Here is a 22524-nt window from a genome sequence, read left to right as displayed (position 1 = left end):
TCCACGCTCTTTGGCAAGAGCACGGATGTGGGCCCGGACCCACTTTTATTACTTTTTACTCCCTGCTCTTAGGCAAGAGCACAACACTCACATTCATACTCTTCCGCAAGGACATGCTCAAGGGTCCCAGCATTTTATTATTCAATTTAAATAAAAACATTTCCAAAATATTAAAATGCATTAAAAATATCCGGAATACTATTACAAATTACAAAAAAAAAATAAAAAATACATAATTAAAATACTAAAATTTTAAAATCACATAATTAAAATACTAAAAATTTAAAATTACGTAATTAAAATCCTAAAAAATAAAAAATACATAATTAAAGGCTAAAAAATACCCCCGTAGAAGACTATTCCTCTGGCCCTATCCCCAATGTTCTTCGGAGACCCCGTGTCATTGCCAAATGCGATCAAGTTGCTCGGGGGTCATATTTGACCTATCAGACAAATTGAGTTGGGAGAATTGAGAATTAAGAATTGTGTAGTGTGGTGTGAAATTTTTAGTGTGGAAGTGAGGGTATTTATAGATGAAAATGTGAATTTTTGGGGAAAAAACTAAAAAATAAGTTAAAAGTTGAGAGAAAACGGATATAATTTATTGGGAAGTGGGAAAATATTTTTTTTATTTAATTCGGATTTTTTAAATTAAATCCAATTAGGCGCCACCACGTCAGCTGCTCAGCGGCACGGACATGCTCGATGCATCGAGCAGCGTAGTGCCAGCGGCGAGCAGGGGTCAGCCGCGCCAGCGGCACAGACGCCGTCCTTGCCAGCGAGCACCGCTGCGGATGCTCTTATATTGATAAATGTTAAAAATAATGTACCTAAAATTTTGGTAACAAAAGTCATTTTATCTAATTACAAAAATTAAGTAGTACTAGTAGTAGTAGTATAAATTTAGTGATGCATTAATAATAACAAATCGGCTAGGTTGGACTCTGAATCCAGTAACCCGAGTTCAAGAGTCTGGGTGGAACCTAGATTTTTTATTTTGCTACATTTCCTGCAGTTTTGACCAAATTTCCCCCTTCTTTTAGTTTCCAACGAATTTCCCCCCCATATTTCATGCTTCTACGATGTTTTGGATCATTATTATCGAAGTTAACCGCCGATTATGGTTCCAAAGTTTCAGACCCATAGAAACAATAGGTCGGTCCTTTGCTACGATTCCATAATCGGAACCACGGTCAAATTTCGCACCGTATAGTTTAACCATGCATCGAAATCAATCCAATCGTCCTAATCTTGTTAACAATACATATTAGCAAAATTTAATTACTACTATTATGCCCAAAATTTAGTCGGTTAAACTCTTGTTACAAATTTAGTAACACATCGAATTTCATCAGTAGACACTGACACATAGCTAGCAAAATGCAGCCTTTACACTTTCACATCAAAGGATACTTACGATCAAGACTAGAAAGAAGAAGATGAAATGAGTTTGTGAAGCTCTTCAACAACCACAACTACTGCCTCTATGACATCATCCGGGCATCGGTCCACGTCCCATCGGATACTGATCACACAAAAAAAGGTCATGTTCTTCGAAGTTAACTCCAAGGTCAACAATGATACAGCATATAATCCTACCTATATGGATATGAAGACGGAGATGTGATGGTTGCATTACCTGAGACGACACATTGGATGAGCCCTTAGCAAGAAAACGGAGTAGCTCCTGCTTCTTCTTTTCGTAGTTGAATCTAGCACGGGTTAGCAGATCTTGCTCTCTCTTCATGTCTTCGTTTGTTCGATCCCTCTTCCATTTAGTCTCCTTTGTGCCCTTTTCAGCGTCGAGGTATTCCTCAGGAGGGTTGAACATCTCCGAGCCAGTGGGGAACTTCAGATCTATATCTTTCCTTCAATATAGTACAAAAATTCCATCAATGAAAATCTACGATAGATAGAGGGACGTTAGGTGAGTTATGGTCAGGTTTCTTACTCGTGTCCGCCCAAGGAGAATACTCCGGAACATCTGATCATTCCTCCATCTAGAGATATGGCGCCATTGCTTATACAAGGGAGAGCGTTTAACATGTCTTCCCTCGATTTATATACTTGCAAGTTTGAAAAAAGATGGTAGAAGAGTGTTTCTCGAAGGCCATCCCCATTCTTCGAGGTACAATGCAGGTTATTGCTTTCAATGGTGATCATGTTCACAGCAAAACCCAGAAAGCCCGAAGGAGTATCTCCATTAGGTAATCTTGGTTTTAGAAGATCAAGCCTCCGCTGAGGATCATCAGTCATGAATTCACCTGCATACGGTCTAAGCAGAGACCAGAAAGGCGTCACAATTACAAACTGTTAATGGAGTGTGGAAAATAAATTGAGATAAGCTAACACAGCCAGACCTTATGTCTTCAAGACAAATCACAATAAATCGATCAGCCAGGGGCTTCTCGATAGACGCTGCAAATCCATGAAGCCCGAGAGTTTTGTCAATTTCACCCTCCCTGTTGTATACTTCCAGGGCTTTGACACCTTCATACGTCTTGCAAACCACTGCTAGCATGGTGTCCTTGCCCAAATACTCAGCAAGAAGACTGAGTCCGAAAATCAAAAAAGTAAAATCAAAATTTGTTTGACGGCCCAGAAACAATGCAAAATGTATAGTTTTACATGAAATGAAACCAAACACATGAGAACCAATTTATATTCATAATCAAGCTTTAGAAACAATATTCTGAAACCAATAAATCTTCAGGTAGAATATTTTCTATACGATAAATCATACAAAGAAGGAAGCCTTCATTCAAAACTTTAGGCACTTAAAAATTAGCCAGAATAAGGTAAAAGTGGACCAGCCTGCTAAGATTGTTATCCTCGAGTTTTCCAAGTGTGGCTACAATGCCAATAACATCCTTTGTGAGTGAATGATCAGAAGACAGTGCTTCTGCTTGGATTTTCAACCGATACACAAAAGCAGCACCAGAGTTCTCGTGCTTAAGAATATTCTGAATTGTTTCTTCTCCACTCTTCACGAGTGCAGGGTCTTCCTTTTTTGTCTGAAAGAAACTTGCTTTATCATACTTCCCAAGAGCGACTAGAAGAAACGGGATGATCAGGAAGTGAATAAAAAAATAGGGATATAACAATAGTGAGATATACAGATGGATAGCTAGACTAAAAGATGAGTAATAATGAACTTATCCGTCAATATTTAGGAATAGCCTTGAATTATATCTACAAATCCCTTAGATATGTAACTTATTCTGAGATTTTAGGCATTCTTAATTCCTCGTCTGCTAGAATGAGACTGCACAAGTACTAATAAAAACAGTATTGGAAAAGGCCAGACAAACTATTTGGTAAGGTAGATAGATACCTTGCATATCTGGAATTGATTCATCTAAATTTATCTTCAAAGTCGTCAAGTATTTAAGATTTTCCTCGTGATGCTTAATTTTCAGACCCAGTTCCTGCAAGTCATCCTGAAGTTTCTGCAAAATTGCATAAACTTCGTTAAGCGAGATCATGATTTTTCCTTACGCAGCAAATGATATTCAGATGTTAGAAACTGTACTGATATCACACATACTCCTACGCATGATCAGATAGTTTATGTGACAAACCTTAGAATGGGCAGCAATTAACTCAACCTCGAGCTGCTGACATTTCCCTGCATTTTGCATTTTCGGACTTGTCACCATATCTACGGAATTTGTTTCAACGTGCTTAAAAGCAGATGGTTCAGAAGCGACCAAGGTTCTGGGACTATTTGACAGCTGCAAAGGAATGGCATTACTCAGCTTACAGATATCACTACCACAGAGAAAGCGAATGCATCCAGACAGACAAGTGTAACACAAGTTAATACGTCCAGTCAACAAAGCATATCATCGACTTCAGATGTTTGCTTCAGAAGAAAAGCAGGAAAATCTTTCGTGGGGCAATGTTTACTAAATTTCCATTAAGAATATAGTTTTTATGCGCCCCGATCCCTTTCTGGGAGTATTTGCAACAATTTGCTCAAAACTTGGATAATTTGAAGATCCTATATAAATACATAATGGTTTCAAGATGCAATTATGTAAAAGAGAAGCAGCAGCACCTCTCGAATTTGATTAGAACAGCAAAGAACCATCAATCATGTAAGAGAAGCTCATGCATTCCATAAAACAATCACACCATAAGATGCTCACTTAAATATACAGACGCCACTTGTACACATAGTCACATACGATACACGGAGACAAGTTTTGCTACACACATTGTGTTAGAGATTAAAATCTCCAAGGACATCATGGCTACGAACACTCATGCTCTTGAACTATGAATTATGAACACAAACAGAATTCAAGATAAAACAAGCATTCTCCAGAATGACTTGGACTCTCACCGGAGAGACTAGATTCTCATTCAATTTCTGGATGATTACAACTGATGTATACATTTCTGCAACATATGACATTTGAAAATCTCGAGGCATTATGCATCAGTGAAGATCCACCACTAATCTCTCCAACATAAACTAATCCAGATAAAATCCGTACTGGATTAACATTTTGAAAATTGAAAATCCACGCGATTTCCTCGGAAACGTATAGCTATACCTAATTCCTGAAACTAATAGGCACACGCGCAACAAATTGAAACATAAGGATCATCAGAAATTCACAATTCACGATCAGTCCATTTTATTTCAATTTGTTCGATACCAAAACGAGAAAGGAAAATTAAATTGCATGTTCAACTCGAGAGGATTTTCCAGTTCCTAAACACGGAAAACGTCTCATAGAGCCCAAATCCACCGATTTGAATTGCTAATTCGAAACAATCACTAAACAGAGCGGCAAATTTAAAGGAGAATCCAAGCATTTCAGAAGAGCACCTGTGCTGCGGGATCAAGCGGCATTCTCCACGGGACTCCGCCGCTGCCGGACATCGCCGGAAGTCGGAGTGTGACGCTTCTTGGAGAATGGGAAAACAGCACAGCTACTGCTGAATCCGCACGCCGCAGTGTATAAAGTGAAATGCTCTAGATTTCTTTCTTACTCTTATTTCTCTAGTTACCAAAAAAATTTTAAAAAATCTCTAATTTTGTTTATTTCCGTAATTTTGAAAAAATTTAAGAGTCTTGGATTTATTCTTAATTATCTCATCACGAAAGTTTTTAATATTCCTAGTCTACATATAATGTATTGTTCGTATTTTGATGATATTGTCTATTTTATCAAAAAATTTCATTATATAATTGAGAATAAATTCAAATTTTATAATTTTTCTAACTAATTTTCAAAATTGCTTGACCATACAAAATTTGACCAAATTTTTTATAATATATCCTTATTTATTCTGATATTTGCTCTTTTTAAGCACTGACATATAGTCATGCAGTAATTCCACTTGTACATGTTAGCATTATTTGTTTGTTTCTCTAGGATTGATTATAGAGCAAATTGCCAGAACATCCATTAATTTTGACCGAATTTTGATTTGACTCGCAGTTTTAAAAATTAATAAAACAATATTCTGAAAGTTGGATTTTTCATAATTATCCCATGAAGAAAAAATATGGTTGTTGTGTTGTGTGCAATATATTATTGCTATTTTTAAACAAACTATGAATTCACGATAATGCATAGTTTTGCGATTGGCATATTAGATATGCAAGAGATTTTAGAAAGTAGTAGTAGTAGTATTATTTAGTACTATGTTAAACATAGAGATAATAAGTAGTTGCATGTATTAATAAAAATTGAAACGGTAATTAAAGTAATAATGAGGAGATGAAAAAATGGTAGTGTTTAATTTTATTAAAAGGAAATTTGACATATTTTGTGCATTTAAAAAAAGTGTAACATCTACTTACAAGGGATGAACAAATTTTACCTAAAACCCCTTTTTATGAGATACTCCAAATTACAAATAAATGGAGTACTAACTACAAATAAATCTAAATTCATTATATTTCGGGTGATTTAAATGTGATACGACAAACCAAAATTTAAGAAAAAAATTAATATTTTGACAAGTTTCCCTTGATTGAATGACTAATACCTTAAAAATCTGTATTGGTATTGTTGATTTTACAAGTCACATAAAAACAAAGTACTATCAATTTGCTTATTTTCTCCCTGCATTTAAAAATAGATAAAAGAATAAATTGAGGTTTAATATTTTATTTTAATTATAAAATTAATATTCTCAATGATCATTTTCATAATATTAGAATTACATTAAATGAAAAAAATGAATGTCAGTAATTAAGGAAATTTATAAATGTAAACTTAATAACTATATACATTAAATTTCGCATAGAGATAGAGCTGGGTAGGCTAATTTTATAATCTCACATCGATGATGACATACAAGTACCATGTGTATGACATAGTATAAAAGGTGAAAGGTATCTTTGCGCTTGGGGCAATGATGCAGCTAGTGAGGTTTTAACGAGGTTTTAACCGAGACGCGTCTATTGGTGGTTGAAAACTATTTCCAAACCCCCTCTAGGGAAAGCTCTACGATTTAGTCTAAAGTTTGTTGGGCTTAACAAAGGAATGTTTAAATCTGTGAGGGGTTTAGATTCGGCCCATTCTTGTCAATGGCCTGTTTCTTGGTTATAGTAATAGGAGTACTAATTAAAGGTATAATTGTGTTTAAAATAATAACAAAATAATTTATTATATTTAACTTTTTTATGTATTAGTATGTATTAGATTTTTTAGACTCAAAATTATGTCATTTGGTCACTGGTGTCGCATTAATACATTTATTTATGTGTCACTATTCATCTAAATCACTTGGAAACTTACATTTGTACGGCAACTCAACATATATATTGCATTTACTCGATTTTTTTGAGATAATTAAGAATTTTTTAAACTTTGTGATATGCCATTCAAATATTAAAAAGTTTGAGACAACTAAAACTTGAACTAACTTCATGATTTGGCATGCAATTAACCTCTAATTAAAATTATAGGAGTATGTAAATAATTAAAAATTATGAATTTCAATAAAACTAAAATGTACATATTAATATCCAATAGCATAAAATAAAATACATATGGTTTGATAATAATTTTTATAGAGTTAAAAGTGTGATTTCCAATTATTTTATTGAATTAACAGATCATCCGATACCTAAAAATTGAAAGATAAATAGTCAAATCCAAAACCAAATCCAAACCCGTGAGCGATAATAGCAGGTATCGCATGACGGGTAATACCCAACATGCGATATCCATTTCAACAACCCTACATACATAATAAGACTATACAATAGGATTATAGTGGAGTAATTTTGTAGGGGGTAGGTGTGAGCTGGTTATAGGGTAGGTGTGAGTTGGTTATAATTGCCTTCTTGACCCTTAACTAACTTATGCTACTTATTTGATAGTACTAGTCAGAATTATAGAAAGGTGATTACCACTTGCCTAAAGCTTACCTTCAAAATGCTAAATGTGCAGAATTATTGGAAGTTGATTATGATTTTACTCAACTCTCATTCATTTTTTCAACCACCATATGCGTACCACAAAATAAAACCACCCAACCAAGTTAATTCTCTGAAATTATATTGTAATTTTAATCTATTGGACACAAACTTAGGAGACCAAGTAGTCTTTGCACCACAGCTAAAGAAATCATTTCCTTGCACATCACACATTCACATACACATATATACACAACTGCATATCTACACAATCACCCATCTCTTTTACAATCTTTTTCACAAAGCAATCACTTTAAAGTTTAAAACTATGAAAGAAAACCCCCTAATTATCTAATGAACACAAAACAGCAGTTCAAAAAGCAGGAAAGAGCCATCCGATCGTCCAACCAACGAGTAAACCAGCACCAGCGAGACCCAAACCTATTGCAAAAGCAACAGCACATCTGCTAGCGTTACAGCTCCGTCGGTTTACCTTCTTTTTAGCAGCAGCATCGAATCTGTTTTTCCACAAATTCCTCTTGACCCAAGGTGAGAGAGATGGCAGGGTAAAAGAGGTGATCTCATCTTTGCTTCTGAGATGAAGGCATAATGTCTCTAGCTGCAGCAGGCGGAGCCACTGCCTATAAGCAAAGAGGCACGACGCCTGCTGGAAAAAGAGATCGAAAACATGATCCTTTTCGTCACAGGCTTCTTGTGCCAACTTCTCAGCCTCTCTCGCTCTTGTTTGAGAGTGGCAGAGTGCCTCTAATAGTTCGCCTCTGCTAAGATCACCATTTTGTACTCGAGTATCCGATGAGTCCACTTTTGCTGCATTCTGACCAACTTTGCTGCTGAAAATAAAATGTGCATAGTGATAATCCATGGAAATGTTGTATTTACCAAAAATATGTATGGCCTCGATTTCTAAGATGGCGAGGACATGTAAAAGATGCAAGATGATCCATAAAATGCCCGAGCCCAGTATCAAACCATTTATTATATGCATTTTCAAATTTAATCGCATGAATGAAAGTGAAACCCACTCTTATCACTGAAGAAGAGATTTTTTTACACTACCTTTGTCCTAATTAGAAAGTGAGAGCAAGAAAACTTAAACCAAAAACATATTGCTTCCAAATAAGCACAGGCAACAATTTGTCAGCAAGTAGAATTATTTGTAGATAATGTAAAAAATATGCACAAATGATTCTTCTATAATGTACATACTCAAAACTAAATCAGCTTTTGGTTTAAAAGGATGAGATTTTCATGGTCAATGAGAAAGTGTATCTGTGAGGATCATGGCATCATTCTGATTTAAAATCCATTTATATCGGTACAGTGATTTTAAGCTGTAAAGCTTCAACCGCTGACTTCAAGAATAAGCATCCATCTGAATCTCATTCAATTAGGAAGCATCCTCGAAAATAGAACTATTTTTTAGGCTACCAATGAATCGAGAAGACATATCTGGTTATCACATTGTATAGTATATATAACTCTCAGTGAAATAAACATAAATCATTTCATCAGGGGCATATAACTAAGAAGAGCAATACCTGCAACTTCTATCCGACTCTTGCAGTGTAGGATCTGCTAACCCTTGTTTACCGAGTGGGTTCACAATGCTCACAGAAGCAAAATCACCTTGAGTACATTGGGGCACACGTGAGAGTTTTATCTGTTTATCCACCATTCTTTCTTCACGTTGGTCGAAACACAACAGACCATTTTCAGAAGCACTTTCACCATGCACGGACTGAACTCCTGGATGATTGCAATTTTTATTCTGGTGAGATGAATTCGGGGAAGTCAAGGATGCCAAATCATCTTTTTCAACTGCATCCCACCATGGGTCAACCTTCTTAACTCCAATCCAGTGCGAGTCCAGATCAGAACAAAGCTTCTCCGGCTGTTCAAAGAGGGTGCTATTGCAGGACTCCAAACCAGCGAAGTGAGCATTTTGGGGATCATTAATGGCAGATTCAAATCCGAGCAACCAGCTATCTCCATTACTCTTGCAGTGAGAGTACAAATGCTTCAAGTGCTCTGAAGAAAAAGAAGGATCATTTTTGGAGTCAGTACTAACATATTCCTCAATAAGTTTGCTTTCTCCGTCCGTTTTCGGTTTTTCCTTAAGGTAGTTAGCAGCCAAAAGTTTAGCATCCATGTCGAATGCATTTAGCTGGTCAATGGAGTACCCTTGCTCAAGCCCATAATGGTTCAGCCACCATTTCGCATCAGGCACAAGATCCGGACGGGAAGAATCACCATTGCAAGGTTTGTGACCATGGATGAAGCAATACGATCCAACTGACTCAGTGGATTTTCCACTAGAGAATGAATTCCGTCTAGACATTGAGCAGCAAGCTAGCAATAAAGTAGCATAAAAGCTTAGTGATTGGGCACAACCCTTATTCAGCTGTCTGTAGCCATCATTTTGAAGAAAGTAAACTGCAAAATTTGGAGAATTGTCAGCACTGAATATCAAACTGAAAACACTCGAATTGCAATCAAACTGAATACTATCAAACATTCAGATTGCTTCACATACAGAAATTATGCAAAATACAATTAAGCATTTGATTAAGAAAAAAATGGCTGAGTTGAGATCCAATTAAACTCCATATCTCTGTCAGTTCAGACTAACTTAATGATTCATCCACCACAAAGTCATTCAAACAGATCCTAATCACAACTTAAAGCATTTCGCTGTAAACCGATGAGTTTGACATAAATTCCAGTTTATATAAGAGCTAATAAAAGGAGAAATTAAAAAAATAAAACGAGAACTGCATCATCAAAATCGAAAATTTCTACCAACAAAAGTCCGGGAAATTAACTGCACTTCTATGCCTGTAAAACGATCAAAAATTTTACACTGCGACTTTTGCAAACAGATCTAAAACAATCCATATCCAAAAATGAATGCATGACATCTACAATATAAAGGATCGTGCCTAAAATATCATAAAATTCATCGCAATTAAAAAATTAGTATACAATTGATCATTACAAAATACAATCACCAATAATTATCATGAAATAGCAGATAAGAAACAAAATTAAAATAATACCTCAACGAGCACTCAATTTTCTTGCACTTTAATTTTCTCCGATTGGAAAATTCAAGGAGAATCGGAGATGCGAACTCGAGCTACAGATGAAGTTTCTGCTTCTCTGTATTTTGTCTTTTTTCCAGTGTTTTTCGGTGCTTGAGATTCTACTGGTATACAGTAGTCGCTTGTTGGAGTAGCGTTTTCGGATGATTTTGAGTGAGAGAGACTCTTTCCTAACTTATTAATCAAAACTTTGGATATTATTGACTTGGGCCCACTGAATTAATATGCAGAACCTAAAAGTAGTATTGAAATTTAATATTTATAGAGATATATGGAATTAGTACGTTTGATAAATATCAATCTTTATGTTTTTGCTAGTAGATCTATCATCTATATGATGTTAAATTATGAGCTTAGTATAGTAGTACATTTTAGTGGAGTATTAAATAAATGCATGCATGTTTAGATATGCATTTTGTTTTAAAAAATTTTAAAACATTCCAATTTGATAGTTATATGAAATTAAAAATTATCAAAAAATGATGAAAAGTAGTGGGACAATGAATAATGCTAGGTGTCTATTTGAATTTTTGTAACTGCATTATTAGCATTTATGGTACTATTTGATATACTGACGTGATGCACTGTTAGCGTTATGGTAAGGTTGGATATATTGACATTATGCATTGTTAGCGTTTAGAAATTCTTGTCATAAACGCTAACAATGCATAACGAATACACACACTAAAGAATGAGTATATTTTAATAATGCATAAGGAATTCAAAACCATTAACAAAGAAATTCACAGCATATGCAATAAAATAGTGCACACTTAAAAGTTTCAACAAATTCAGAACTTAAACTTATTAGACAATTTTGGATAATTCACAAGCTTTACAAAGAGAAGTTCTAACACTACCACAAGGGGAAAATCATACACCATTTACCATATAGAATATAGATTATGTTATATGTATTGCTATGAGAGATGAGAACTACTAATAAGCAAGAGACAAAAAAGCATTTCCCATTCGACTTTGACGAGAATGAAGCCTGTACCTTTATGAGCAGAAGAGTAACGAGCAAGTTCGAAGATATAATTTTGACAAAATCACCTGTGTTAAATCTGAAAATGCAAATGGAATTCTCTACAAAAAATATGATGGCAACAATCCATAGTAAAAATGATGAATGAGATTGTATGCCACCCAATGAAATATCAAAAATGTATAATCAAAATGAACTGCAAATTTGGACAAAAAAGATGAAGAAGAAAGATGGTGCAACGACTGGTTTCTAAATCATGGGAAGAAAACTCATACATGGCTCAGTCTGTGTGACCACTAGACCAAACATGCAGCACCAAGATGAGATGGGAACGCATCTCATCATCGACACCCAATAAAAATAACCAAGCCAATATCAGAAAAAGCATGCAGCATCACTTGTATATTAAACAAATCAGACATCACCGTCCAGCCTCATGTCATTTTCTCAATGAAGAAGCCATTACCACCACTGTTTCCAACCCCCCCCCCCCAAGGCAAATGAAAGGAACCCAAACCCCATGATGTTGATGCATGCGTTAGCGACAACAAAAAGTAAAATGCCTTTTTTGTCTAGTAATTGCAGTGATCTCGCATGACACACCTGAATGTCTAGCTTTTGACCTTATCTGACACGACCATATGAACGCAGGTAAGCAATATGAACCAAGTGAACACCAACTCAAATGGATATAGCACGACTAATGGCCAGCCTGGCCCACTCAGCAGCTTCTTTAATCAAATGGTCATCGGAAGATAAGCATTCATTTAAAAAGTCTTTGCTTGACAGAGATTCCTGAATAAGAGTACCAGCAGTACTTCCCAGAGTATCTGCTAGATCTCCGAGGACACCAATAGCAGCTTTAATCACAATATCATCCCTGTCCCAACATGAAACAATTAGAGAATTAGCTTTAGAAAAGACAAACCTAGACGAGTTGCATTGAGAAGATCAGATTCTACTCACATATCTTGTTCAAGATACAAGCTATCCAGGAATTGCAGGATATGAGGAGCATACGGAATTAGGAGTTGGGTTTTCGGAGAGTTCTTGAAACCCTGAAGTATCCCAGAATATGCCTCTAAAATCCCATTCCTTAGAAGATTAGTGTACTCTATAATTTCATCATCAGCACCTGATGCATGAACAGACAATTCTGCAGCACTCTGAAGCATTGGCATAGCATACATCAAATACTTCTCGAAATTTTCTCCAATAGCTAGTGCTATGTCTCCAAAGCAAGAAAAGATTGGAGGTTTCACAGACCGATGCAACTGGTTGCTTGACAAATCTTTGAGAAGCAGAGTCATCATTCCATCACAGTAAGGCAGAATCTTATCGTCCAACGCCCTGCAGATATCCCCCACAACGCCAATAGTGACATCACAGACTTGGTACTCCTCAAAAATCTGAAGTCCCATCTCTAGGTACTTGTAAAAGTCAGGCATGTACTTTGCAAAGTTAGGACCAGACACGTAGGCAAGAGCGCCTATGGCAAGCATAGCTTCCTCATGGACAGTGGCACTTCTACATGCGAATACTCGTAGGAAAAGATTCATAATCTGATCGGCGCATTGCATCAAGTCATATTTAGTGGTTTCGGAAGCCCCCAATTTCTGGATTATGACTTGTAAGCACCCACAAAGAAGGCCATGCAAATCGTTCTGCTTTTCTCTCGCGCCAGATGAAAATTTCTGTGCTTCAAGACTGTTGTGAAGTTCAGTCATGATAACTTGAACAAGTTCCACTACTAAGCGGGCTGTTTCATTGGTGGAGCACCTCACTACCTCATTTAAAGTCTCATAGGCAGCTGTCCGAAGTCGCGATTCCTCAGCATCCTCTCTGTGACTGACATTTAAAAGGGACTGGATGATTTCTTGTATATAAGGTGTCAAAGGTGATGCTACGCCCACATCCTCAAATCCTCGGGTTAGAAAATAGAGAGCACCACAAGCTTTCTCAGCCACATTAGGAGCATCTTTCATGCTCTGCAGGAGAACAGTGATTATCTGCTGGCAGTTTTCTGGCGTAATAATGGGTGTCCCTGCAATTGAGCCATGGAGATACTCAAATATTCTACCCAAGGTCCAAGCAGTTGTATCCTTTACATGGCTATTTGGATCTTTAGTCAAAGCAGTGAGCATGAAATTTTGAGCAACATTCACAATAGGGGGGTTAGTTTGTCAGGTGAAGGACCTTCCAATATTGAACCAAATGCATAGGTGGCAGCTTCTCTATGCCTCCAATCAGCTTTAGTAATGTTTTCTTCAATGAACGGCATTACAAGCGGTACAATGTCATCACCAACTGTTCGGGCCACCAAACCAAGGCATGTTCCACCAGCCATTGAAATATTCCAAAAGCCTTCATCCTGATCTTGATCTTCTTCTTGCTTAAGAAGTGTCTCCAATAACATTGGAACAAGCGAAGGGAGTGCCTGCTTTATAAAATAATAGCAAGGAACGTCAGAATCTGATGTAACCTCACCTCCATACTCATCCAAAAGATCAATTTCCTCGTCACAAATTGAGCTCCAAAATTCAATTGCCTGGAGAGACACCGGTTCCTCATCTTCTCTGACAGCTTTTGATGTGATGTTGAAAATATCTTGAATATATGGAGCTAATTTATCGTAGTATGTTGACCCAATAGAAACCAAACACCCATATGCAGCCTGCCGAATTTTAACCTCTGTTGAGAGTGTGGCCTCACAAACAACTCTCATAATGTAATAACGTTCCATATCATTAGAAAAATTAACTTGGGAAAATCCGAGAGCATTATATAAAGCTCTAGTGGCAGCAAGCCGGACTTCTGTACTACCTTCATTTGCATTCATGCCTTGAACCAATGCAGTAAGTATCTTATTCACTTGATCTTGGTCAATAACGTCTGGAACAATTTCTTCACACGTGTATCCAAGTGTTTCAAGGGTAGCTTGCTTAACACGAGGAGGAACCTGGTGAACATTTGACAAGAGGGAACCTATGAGCTCAGGCCATTGCTTCTGAGGCAGTTCGATGCCTGCAACCTTTGCAATGACTTGTGATGCCGTTGACCTGGCTTCAGGTGAAGTAGAGGAGAGCGTCTGCAACAAGAATGCCCTGATCTGGCTCTTCAAAGCCATGTCCAGTGATAGCCATCTTTGCACCAGTTCATACTTCCTTTGTTGTTCCTTTGCATGCAATGCATTTTTAAGAATTAAACCTGCTAGTTTACGGCTTTCAACAGGCTTCTCCTCACTAGCAAGCTCTCCAGAAAGTGATAATAAAAACGCAGGAAGATTTTGCTCCTGGAACTGTTTCAAGGTTTCTTCTGCATGTTTCCTTACTGTTGAATCAACGGCTTGTGCACTCAGAAGAACTTGGGTGACTTCCATAGCCATATTCTCCCTGCAAATTTCAACATGTGCGTCAAGTTAGAATATCAAGGCACTTACTAATGCAGTGGATGGATTAATTTCCACATGTGCGTCAAGTTAGAATATCCAGCACATATATTACATGGTGTCTAATATAGTACAAGCCAGCATGCAAAATATTGTGAATATTTCCTTTGACAGCCCAGAAATCAGCTAGAATGCAAGCAAGTAAGGTTCAATATTTTGGTAGAGTCCATCATACACCAAAAAACACATAAAATCAAACCTCATCTTCCACCAAAGTAACTGAATAAGTAAGCCCTTTGGCAGTTCTTAAAACAACAAAATTACTCACCAGTACCACTACAAATGCACCTAATTGTTCGTTTCAAACAAATTTAACGGATGGAAAATATAAATTCATTTTGGATGCACCGCATGAAGTACGCAACATCAGACCAAGTTAACGCATATTGAAAGTCAATCTTCCAAAATTCAAGAAAAACTTCATTTGTCATCATCAAACAAAGTAATGGAAAAAACACTTACCCTAAATAAACTCACCTAAAAACATTTACGAAATCAGATGAAAAAAATACACAGCCTAATCCACACTAAAGTAAAACATCATCTGCCGAAGAAACAGTAGCTCGATCTCCCAATACGGACTCGAGAAGTTACAGTTCCAAAAATCATATTTAATCAGCAATACAGTCTATCATCAGTTTTCAGCTCCAAACGCTAGCTAATTAATCAAACAAATGCAGTGAGTAGCTCAAGTATCCTCTAGTTGCGCTGAACTTTACTCAATCCCAACGCATCAAAAACGCACACGGAAACAGCGGGAAAGTAAAATTCTAGCGATTGAAACCATATTACCTAGGGAAATGAAGATTTCGCGAAAGCGAAGAAGAGATAGTTCACTCCTCAATCGGATCATTCAATAGCGACGCATTGGAAACACCTAAACGAAGAGCTGTCAGAAAGAGAAGACGGTTGCTGACTTGTGTGTTGAGAGAGAAGAACGGATGCTGTAATCTGTATAAAGCATAAACTCACAAATTTTTTCGTATAAGAAACTTAAAGAATAATTGGTTGGATAAACAAGCCATTTTTTATATTGATATTATAAGAGTGAAGTGAACTAAGAGCATCCACAATAGCGCCTAGCGCACCGCCTAGCCGAGCGCCGGCGCTAGGCGGTGCGCTAGGCGATCTATTGCAACCGCCTAGCGGATTTTGCGATAAAATACCGCCTAGCGCACCGCCTAGCGCGAATTTTTATTTTTTATTTTTTTTTATTCCGAAACACTATTTGGCGGATGGGATATACCCTAGGTGGCCCGTCTTTGTGAAGACGATCCGATGCCCAGGAGATGAGAAGAAGGCCTACTTTGCGGCACGACAGGAGTCGGCGCGCAAGGACGTGGAACGCGCATTTGGTGTGCTCCAGACTCGATGGGCGGCAGTTAAGGGGCCAACGCGTTTGTGGCACGTCGACTGCATTGCTGATATAATGTACGCCTGTGTAATCATGCACAACATGATTGTCGAAGATGAAGGTGGACAACTGACTGATTGGGCCAACGACGATAATGAAGCTGGTCCAAGCCACGGCGTAGCCGCCCCTAGGCTCATATTCGACTCCAAAATGATTTAATTGAACAGTTATGGGCGCGGAGGACTGCACGACGTTAGTTTTTTTTAATTATGTAATTTTTTTTTAATTAATGTACTTTTTAAATTTTATTAATATTAGTGAATTTTCTCGTTTTTGTGGCGTAAATTTAATTCCGTATATTGTGTGATTGTTAATTATTTCATTTTGTATATATTTGTTAATAGTGATGTGGATAGTATTATTAATGTTTCCCGTATATGTCTCGTAAATTAAATTTCGTATATTGTGTGATTGTTAATTATGTCATTTTATATAATTGTTATTAGTGATGTGGCTATTGATGTGGCTGGGCTATTTATGATGTGGCTAGGCTATGACTGGGCTATTTATGATGTGGCAGGAGGATTTTTAGTGCTGATGATGTGGCAGTGGCTAGGCTATGGCTGGGCTATTGCTGGGCTATTCCTATTGTGGATGGCCTAATGGAATGTGAGGCATACCTAATATATATATATATATATATATATATATATCCCTTAGATCCTTTATTCTTCTTAATATGAGTCGTAAGATCTCATTCATCAACGGTCCAGATGATCTGTATTATTACACTATAATGGTGCATTATTAATCGGTGTGTATTATTCAACTGAAAATCTGCATTTTTACACTATAATGGTGCATTATTAATCGGTGTGCATTATTCAACTGAAAATCTGCATTATTACACTATAATGGTGCATTATTAGTCGGTGTGCATTATTCAACAGAAACTCTGCATTATTAAAGGACAAGTGGCACTAATCTAACCGTCGGATGACAAAATCGTGGGGCTGAAATCAAGAATGAAAAATGAGAAAATATGCAAAAAGGAAATGAATACATCCATATATATATATATATATATATGGTAAAAATGAAATATGCCTCTTATTATGGGACGAACTGAAATGGTAAAATGTGACTCTTATTATGGGACGGGAGGAATATTTTCTAGATGCTCATTTTGATCCTTAATATATTGCGATTTATTGATTTTGGTCCAAAACATTATCTTTTGAATTATTCGGTCTCTCACAAATAAAAACGTGTCACATTTGGTCCGAATTTGACGGAACCGTTAAAAGTTAACTGTCAACGAATCTTAATTCGATTTTGACCGGATTAAGTTAATAATTATGTTTTATTAATGTCTAATATCTAATTAACTAAAAACTAAAAAATTAAAAATGTTAAGTTAATATTTTAAGCTTGATGAGAACCTGGCTGTAGACGCCGAGATATTGCAGTTTTCATTATCAACCATAATTGGACCAAAATGGACCTACTCCGTTCCTCTCGATGTAGTAATCCGGCGGGTTTGACACAGATTTTAAGATATATTGACGCCAAGATATATCTTAATAAGAGCCTACTCCGTTCCTCTCGATGTAGTAATCCGACGGGTTTGAGTACCAGAATTCGTCGTCACCGTGGGCGGAGACGTAGACCTTGATCACTGCTCTGCACGTGTTGCTAGGGATTTGAATCTCCCTGGAAACGACGTCGTTCTCGCTCTGGATTCTGAACCAGAACCCTTCCTCCCCTGCGGCCGACACCAAGATGATCAAATCGGCAGGGATTTGGTCCAATTCGAGCGACGCAGTGGGAAAATTGCGTATGAGTTTTCTAGGGCTTGAGATTGGGGATTTTCTAATGTTGTAGAAGAGGAAGGTGATGTTGACGTGGAAGATGCCGGTGTATGTGTCGTCGACGATGTTCTCGAGCATGACGGAGAGGGTGAGGTTGGAGCGGCGGAGGAGGGAGAGTAGCAGGTGATGTCTTTGTGGAAGGTCCAGGAGATTCCGTGAGGGGTGGGCTCGGGGGTGCTGGTGCGGAGGAGCTCGGTGCCGGCGAGCCAGACGGCGGAGATGGGGTCGTATTGTGAGCCATTGGAGGCGCCGGATGGAGGACGGCGTTGGACCAGGCGCAGTCGAGGGGGGAAGAGTAGTTAGTGGCGGCGGGGGGAGATTGTAGGTATTGTCGAAAAGCCCAACGCCAACGATTTCAATGAACTTTAGAAGTTTCTGAAATACAGGGCCCATCAGTAAGCGCGTTTAAGGTTTTCGTAACTTTGAATTAAAGTGGACACGAACACGATTCAATGCAAATCCCAAAAGCCCAACGCCAACGATTTCAATGCAAAAGCCCAACATTCACCTCTAAATTCTATTGGTTCACGTCGGATTACCTGACACGAAGATTCTCTCCAATTGGTCCACGTAAGCACAAGTGACACAGTTCATGCAGTTTAAGCTCCAGAAAAAGTGCTGATTCTCACTCGAGAGGTGATTGGTCCACGTCATCTCCGATGACGAGCTATCTCTGATGCGGAGTTGGTATTTAAAGCTCTCACCGTTTATTTAGCATCTCAGATTCAGAATTCCATAACACAGCACTCAGAAAAAACAATCAGCTGAGAACGAAAGAGAGAAAAAAAAAAAAACTACCACGCATCTTTATATACAAAGGCGAGGAAGGCGAATCCGACTGTCGCGCTTCGCAGCAATGGCTGGTGCGTTGAAGAAACGCGCATCTTCTGCTCTGTTCGGGATCGTTTTGCTAGGTCAGAATCGCGTTCGTTCTTCTCTATGTTCAGATTTATTTTCTAGCTCAGATTTAGCGTTTCCGTCTATTTAGAAACCTGGATTTAGCGTTGTTTTTTTTGCTTGGAGGTGTTATGATCTCCTGCGTCGAAACTCGTAGTATTAGTTCACATCGTGGTGGTTTCATGTTAGATCTGATATACTGTACAGATGAGCTTGGAGAAATCAATTTCGTTTTATTGTTTAGATTCACTGCAACAACGCGATTATATGACGCATGAATGTGGTTAGAGATGAATTTGACGATGCTCAAATAATATTTTCCATTTTTATAAACGGAGATAAATGGTTGAGACGTATGCAATTAGGTTCTTTGTAGTACGTTTTAGGTAATGGAAAGCTTGAATGCGTGGACTGGAAGTGTTAATAGTGTGTTGACGTATTTTAAATTACCAGAATATGTCAATGTCACATTGCCAGGAGCAAAATGAAATTACTGCGAGCTGTAACAATTTAATCATGAAAATGCTGTTGTTGGATTTTATTTTGATTTTCTCTTAGGTCCTTTACTTTTTGAGAATTTTAAGGATTATTATAGGATTTGTAGTCATTAATATTAGCACTACTTAAATTAACTTTAGTCATGTTTGATCTTTGAACAGGAAGTTTATTTGCGTGTGCCATAGCAGCGGAGGAGGCTCCTAAAATTGGAACAGTTATCGGCATTGACCTTGGTACAACTTACTCTTGTGTTGGTGTTTACAAGAATGGTCATGTTGAAATTATAGCAAATGATCAAGGTAACCGCATCACCCCTTCGTGGGTTGCATTTACCGACAGTGAGAGGTTGATTGGGGAAGCTGCCAAGAATTTGGCAGCTGTTAATCCCGAGAGGACCATCTTTGACGTCAAGAGACTTATTGGCAGAAAGTAATTTCTCTTTCGATTTCTTTTGTTCTCATGATCTGTTGTTATGTACTGCAAAAGTGACTTAACTAATGCTTCTCCTCAGGTTTGAGGATAAAGAAGTTCAGAAGGACATGAAGCTTGTTCCATACAAGATTGTGAACAAGGATGGAAAACCCTACATTGAGGTCAAGATTAAGGATGGTGAGACCAAGGTGTTCAGCCCTGAAGAGATCAGTGCCATGATATTGACAAAAATGAAGGAAACAGCCGAGGCTTACCTTGGGAAGAAAATTAAGGATGCTGTTGTCACTGTTCCCGGTAAGAATTAGTGCTAGATTTTTTTTAAAGTGGGGGTGAGAACATTGTGCCATTACTGACTCTTTTTTTGCTTCTCTTTTGCAGCTTACTTCAATGATGCCCAGAGGCAGGCTACTAAAGATGCTGGCATGATTGCTGGTTTGAATGTTGTAAGAATTATTAATGAACCAACTGCAGCAGCAATCGCGTATGGTTTGGATAAGAAAGGTGGAGAAAAGAACATTCTTGTCTTTGATCTTGGTGGTGGAACTTTTGATGTCAGTATCTTGACCATTGATAATGGTGTGTTTGAGGTTCTTGCAACAAACGGAGACACCCATTTGGGAGGTAAGCTGAAATGTGTTTTTTAAGGTCAATTTGCACTTTTATAGTTTACTAATGAAACATTACATAATATTATTTGATAAACCGTCAATTTGAAGGAACTTGATTTCTAAGAGCATAGGAGAAATTTGAACTTCATTCGATTCATTGTATTCCGCAATCAACAATGTTTTGTTGCATCTTCAGGTGAGGATTTCGATCAGAGGGTGATGGAATACTTCATTAAGTTGATCAAGAAGAAGCACAGTAAGGATATCAGCAAGGACAACAGAGCACTTGGCAAATTGAGGAGAGAATGTGAGCGTGCAAAGAGATCTTTGAGTAGCCAGCACCAGGTCCGCGTGGAGATTGAGTCTCTCTTTGACGGTGTAGATTTCTCCGAGCCTCTTACAAGGGCCCGTTTCGAAGAACTGAACAATGATCTATTCAGAAAGACCATGGGTCCGGTTAAGAAGGCCATGGATGATGCTGGTCTTGAAAAGCGCCAAATTGATGAAATTGTTCTTGTTGGTGGAAGTACTAGGATTCCCAAGATCCAACAGCTTCTCAAGGACTACTTCGATGGCAAGGAGCCCAACAAGGGAGTCAACCCCGACGAGGCTGTTGCTTTCGGTGCTGCTGTCCAAGGAGGAATTTTGAGTGGTGAGGGAGGCGACGAGACCAAAGGTACTTGCCCTTATAATAACACCTTTGACAAAATAACTACTGCTGGTCAATAAGAAAGTTTGTGGTTGAAGCTTTTTTCACTAACTGTCCCATTTTTGCATTAGATATTCTTCTCTTGGATGTGGCTCCATTGACCCTTGGTATCGAAACCGTTGGAGGAGTGATGACCAAATTGATCCCAAGAAACACTGTCATTCCGACCAAGAAATCACAAACCTTTACTACTTACCAGGACCAACAAACTACTGTCACAATCCAGGTATACAAATTGTTTGTTGAGAAGTTCGAGTATTTTGGTCCGCCTTGCTGTTTTCTGAAAAATTAACATGAAAATCGTGCTGTTTAAAGGTCTTTGAGGGTGAACGGAGCCTTACAAAGGACTGTAGGCTGCTCGGGAAATTCGACCTGACCGGAATAGCCCCAGCACCAAGGTTTGCATCTTGTGTTTATCTACTCCCATGTCCGTATTTCTTGTTTGACATGAGGTTTTATGTATTGTTTTTTAGTGCGTTTAGTGGAGAGATAATAGTGTTTTGTAATTACTGTTACTAACTTCATGTTTTTGGGAACAGGGGAACCCCTCAAATCGAAGTCACTTTTGAAGTGGACGCAAACGGTATCCTGAACGTCAAGGCAGAAGACAAGGCCTCCGGGCGATCAGAGAAGATCACGATCACTAATGACAAGGGTCGTCTGAGTCAGGAAGAGATTGAACGGATGGTGAAGGAAGCTGAGGAGTTTGCCGAGGAAGACAAGAAGGTGAAGGAGAGAATCGATGCCCGGAACAGCCTGGAAACATATGTATACAACATGAGGAACCAGATAAACGACAAGGACAAGCTAGCCGACAAGTTGGAGTCGGACGAGAAGGAGAAGGTTGAGGCAGCAACGAAGGAGGCACTCGAGTGGATGGACGACAACCAGAACGCCGAAAAGGAGGAGTATGACGAGAAGCTGAAGGAGGTTGAGGCCGTGTGCAATCCTATCATCACTGCTGTGTACCAGAGGTCGGGCGGTGCCCCCGGTGAGAAAGCGGAAGACGAAGACGATGCCCACGATGAACTGTAGAAGACAAGACAATAGGTTTTTTATTTTAGGTCTCGATTTTCATTATTCAGAGATGCTGGTGAATTAACTTAACGTTTTACAAAGTTTTGAGGACTTCGATCCCTTAATTCGCTGTATTATTTTGCATTTTTTTTTCTCAATATGAATTTAGGGCGTAGTTGTGAACCATGTTTTT

General features: G+C 38.1%; 4 protein-coding genes and 2 pseudogenes across 4 annotated transcripts; 2 read left to right on the top strand and 4 right to left on the bottom strand.

Annotated features, from left to right (window-relative positions):
- Positions 1–1267: 1267 nt before the first annotated feature.
- Positions 1268–4992, bottom strand: LOC121805787 (protein DEFECTIVE IN MERISTEM SILENCING 3-like). Its single transcript, XM_042205788.1, has 8 exons — positions 4841–4992; positions 3582–3734; positions 3335–3449; positions 2815–3052; positions 2361–2552; positions 1952–2275; positions 1640–1868; positions 1268–1525 (listed from the first exon to the last, which is right to left on the bottom strand). Exons 1-8 carry the CDS (start codon positions 4892–4894, stop codon positions 1493–1495), a joined length of 1338 nt encoding a protein of 445 aa, XP_042061722.1. The 5' UTR covers positions 4895–4992; the 3' UTR covers positions 1268–1492.
- A 1368-nt stretch (positions 4993–6360) lies between these two features.
- LOC121806077 lies at positions 6361–6535 on the top strand (annotated as a pseudogene).
- Positions 6536–7590: 1055 nt separating this feature from the next.
- LOC121801998 lies at positions 7591–15928 on the bottom strand (annotated as a pseudogene).
- Positions 7761–9923, bottom strand: LOC121804324. The gene is made up of 2 exons (XM_042203814.1): positions 8947–9923; positions 7761–8238 (listed from the first exon to the last, which is right to left on the bottom strand). The coding sequence occupies exons 1-2, from the start codon at positions 9921–9923 to the stop codon at positions 7761–7763; spliced, it is 1455 nt and encodes a 484-aa protein (XP_042059748.1).
- Positions 15929–17879: 1951 nt separating the features above from the next.
- Positions 17880–18563, bottom strand: LOC121804323 (peptide-N4-(N-acetyl-beta-glucosaminyl)asparagine amidase A-like). The gene has a single exon (XM_042203813.1). The coding sequence runs from the start codon at positions 18561–18563 to the stop codon at positions 17880–17882; it is 684 nt and encodes a 227-aa protein (XP_042059747.1).
- Positions 18564–18891: 328 nt separating this feature from the next.
- Positions 18892–22456, top strand: LOC121801997 (luminal-binding protein 5). Its single transcript, XM_042201511.1, has 8 exons — positions 18892–19084; positions 19727–19994; positions 20077–20291; positions 20376–20618; positions 20802–21281; positions 21386–21540; positions 21630–21712; positions 21854–22456. Exons 1-8 carry the CDS (start codon positions 19027–19029, stop codon positions 22347–22349), a joined length of 1998 nt encoding a protein of 665 aa, XP_042057445.1. The 5' UTR covers positions 18892–19026; the 3' UTR covers positions 22350–22456.
- Positions 22457–22524: the final 68 nt, after the last annotated feature.

Source organism: Salvia splendens, chromosome 5 (assembly GCF_004379255.2).
Source record: "Salvia splendens isolate huo1 chromosome 5, SspV2, whole genome shotgun sequence".
NCBI classification, from domain to species: Eukaryota; Viridiplantae; Streptophyta; class Magnoliopsida; order Lamiales; family Lamiaceae; genus Salvia; species Salvia splendens.
Note: the sequence above shows the minus strand (reverse complement) of the source record. Positions and strands in the feature narration are given on the sequence as shown.

Excerpts from the sequence above, each read along its gene's own strand:
- LOC121804324 (XM_042203814.1), bottom strand. The coding sequence starts at position 9,923 with ATGTTTGATAGTATTCAGTTTGATTGCAATTCGAGTGTTTTCAGTTTG. Across the intron at positions 8,239-8,946 it reads GAGTCGGATAGAAGTTGCAG|CAGCAAAGTTGGTCAGAATG; the intron begins GTATTGCTCTTC and ends TTTTATTTTCAG.
- LOC121805787 (XM_042205788.1), bottom strand. The coding sequence starts at position 4,894 with ATGTCCGGCAGCGGCGGAGTCCCGTGGAGAATGCCGCTTGATCCCGCA. Across the intron at positions 3,053-3,334 it reads ATCAATTCCAGATATGCAAG|TCGCTCTTGGGAAGTATGAT; the intron begins GTATCTATCTAC and ends CGTTTCTTCTAG. Across the intron at positions 1,869-1,951 it reads TTCTCCTTGGGCGGACACGA|GAAAGATATAGATCTGAAGT; the intron begins GTAAGAAACCTG and ends ACTATATTGAAG.
- LOC121801997 (XM_042201511.1), top strand. The coding sequence starts at position 19,027 with ATGGCTGGTGCGTTGAAGAAACGCGCATCTTCTGCTCTGTTCGGGATC. Across the intron at positions 19,085-19,726 it reads GTTCGGGATCGTTTTGCTAG|GAAGTTTATTTGCGTGTGCC; the intron begins GTCAGAATCGCG and ends ATCTTTGAACAG. Across the intron at positions 21,282-21,385 it reads GGGAGGCGACGAGACCAAAG|ATATTCTTCTCTTGGATGTG; the intron begins GTACTTGCCCTT and ends TTTTTGCATTAG.
- LOC121804323 (XM_042203813.1), bottom strand. The coding sequence starts at position 18,563 with ATGGGCCCTGTATTTCAGAAACTTCTAAAGTTCATTGAAATCGTTGGC.